The sequence below is a fragment of the Palaemon carinicauda genome, chromosome 16, assembly GCF_036898095.1.
Source record: "Palaemon carinicauda isolate YSFRI2023 chromosome 16, ASM3689809v2, whole genome shotgun sequence".
Classification (NCBI taxonomy): domain Eukaryota; kingdom Metazoa; phylum Arthropoda; class Malacostraca; order Decapoda; family Palaemonidae; genus Palaemon; species Palaemon carinicauda.
Window position 1 is genome coordinate 29,432,358 of NC_090740.1, and position 2,500 is coordinate 29,434,857.

The 2,500-nt window shown below is 34.3% G+C and overlaps 1 protein-coding gene across 1 annotated transcript in view; it reads right to left on the minus strand.

The window, feature by feature from the left end:
- Positions 1–383: 383 nt before the first annotated feature.
- The window catches only part of LOC137655196 (uncharacterized), a 2,881-nt gene continuing 764 nt past the window's right edge, over positions 384–2,500 (minus strand). Inside the window, exon 2 of the mRNA XM_068389079.1 lies at positions 384–848. Within this exon, the coding sequence (XP_068245180.1) occupies positions 384–848 (465 nt within the window). The remainder of the gene's footprint in view (positions 849–2,500) is intronic.

Genomic DNA, 2,500 nt, shown 5'->3' on the forward strand with positions numbered 1-2,500 from the left:
ATATACTTCAGGAATAGTCTTCAGATTTCATAAGATGGAGTTTTCTTAAATTTTCTGAAAAAATATTCGTTTTCTGCAAATTCTACTTCAGTATTAAATGCTATGAGAAACCTAAATATTTAAATATTTCCTTTGTTCAGAAAAAGAGAAAAGCAATATAAAAGAATTTATTTCAAACTGTTACATGCTATATTAGCTCATATTTTTTCTTTTATCCAAGGAGTCAGGATAATCACTTACTAACAAAAACATGTACTTTAACTTGATTTAAAGAATAGATTGAAACAAACAGGATTTTATACATTGAATAGAATGAATTTTTTCTTAATTTTTTTTTTGTGTTTTATCATTTTTAATAGCTATTATACAATTTGGAAAATCTATTATCCATATCGACGACCACCAGAGAATCCACCTCCTCCCAAGGAACCACCATGACCTCCTCCAAATCCTCTGCCCTGTCCACCACCAAGAGAGCCACCTCCAAAGGATCCTCCTTTACCGCCTCCAAAAGATCCACCTCCGAAGGATCCTCCTCCGTGTCCACCTCCAAAGGATCCTCCTCCTTGTCCACCTCCAAAGGATCCTCCTCCTTGTCCACCTCCAAAGGATCCTCCTCCAGAACCACGGCTTCCATATGAGCGGCCACCGAGGGATCCACCTCCAATGCCTCCTCCATGACTACCACCAGAAGATCCTCCTCCAAATCCACCTCCTCCTCCTCCAAATCCACCTCCTCCTCCAAATCCACCTCCTCCTCCAAAACCAGCTCCGCCGAATCCGCCTTTACTACCACCTGCGTGGCACAGGGCCACGACTGTGGCTAAGGCGGTGATCAACAATAGTTTCTGCAAAGGAAATAAAGTAGTTTGATCATTTTTGTAATCATAAGAGAATTAGGAATTCATGTCAGTCAGAAAAAATATCCGGGTGATTTCTTCTTTAAATTGACTAGACATTCAATCCTTTGCAATCAATATTATATTCGTTATTTTCTTGTTATTTTAGGTCATTGATTTCACTTTTAATGTTGGGATTCCAACTGGCTTTTAGATCTTTTCCTAAAATTGAAACCAGAAATTAGTATCAAAATCAGCCTTGAGTAAAGTTAAAAGAATATTTTAATGTAAAACGACAACTAATTGACCTATCTGAGTCATGATAATAAAAGTATTAGTCTTTTTATACTGTTGTAAAGTTAAATTAAACTAAAAAGAATTGTTTCTTTAATATTTACAGCATTCTTTAGTGGTTTTTTTTGTGATTTCTTAAAATGTTATTAAATTTCTCTAAAAAGTCATTTTCATTTATTCTCATGATAAATAGAAGAAATAAACCTAAGCAGTCCACACATTATGCGGACCACATTTGTTATGATTAAAGATTGAAGCTACGGAAGACTTTAAGCCACATGGAAATTTAATGGCTACCAATAATCCTTACCATTATGTGGAAGAGTTCTTTCTTTGGGGAAAGAAACGCTGGAACTGTGTCTTCAGCTTCGCCGTTTGATGCTTTTATACTCTCTTGAGGGTATCATCCTTGGCCTCATGCAGTGAGGTTTTGTGAAAAAGGGCAAGAGGTTGACCTTGGGAAAAGGAGAATTGTTTCAGTGACTAATCCGTGTTTGCGTTATCATTTTACTATTTAAATATACCCGTTATTTCACTACATATAAATCTATCTTTTTAGTACTACAGTCTGATAATGTTTTCGGTTCTTGGAGTCTTCAATATTGTTAATCTTTTCTTTTATATTTTTTACTCTATAATTTTTTTATTTTTTCATCCATTTTTATTATCATGAAATATTTTACATAATATATATATTCTTTTTTGTTGTTCGACTATTTCATATGTTCAATAAAATTTTCTTTTAGCCCTCTTTATCTTTCCCGTTGATATTCAGCCCCAAGAAGAAAACGAAGTGAATTCGAATATTCGTTGTGGTCTTAAGCTTGCTTCACACGGGCGAATTTTTTTTTCTTTTTCGGGAGTGTTCTTTGACTATTATTTATCCTACTAAACACACATCACATGTTGTTTTTAATAGAAAAGAAGCTCGTTGCATATGTGAATGATGCTACTCTCTTTGCATCAATTCCATCTCCTGAATGTAGATCTGAGGTTTTTGAATCCTTTAGTTGAGGCCCAAAAAAAACACTGCGTGGTGCAATTATGAAGTAAGAAGTTGAAAGGATAGTGGCTCCTCAATATCCGGATCTCTACATTGACAATGTTTCTTTAAATCTGTATGACTCTTTTGAAATTATAGGTGAGATTCTTGATAGCAAATTTACTTTTTTGAAACATATTCGGTATGTCTCTTCCTCAATTGCACAAAAAATAGCTTATTGAGAAAGTCTTCTAAAAATTTCGGAGATCATTCTATTCTGAAGTTTTTTAATTCTTTCATTATTTTTTGTTTCGAGCATTTTTCTAGTAGTCATGCCTTCCCCATCATAAAGCTTAAAGCTACACAGTATTCGAGAAGTTTAATT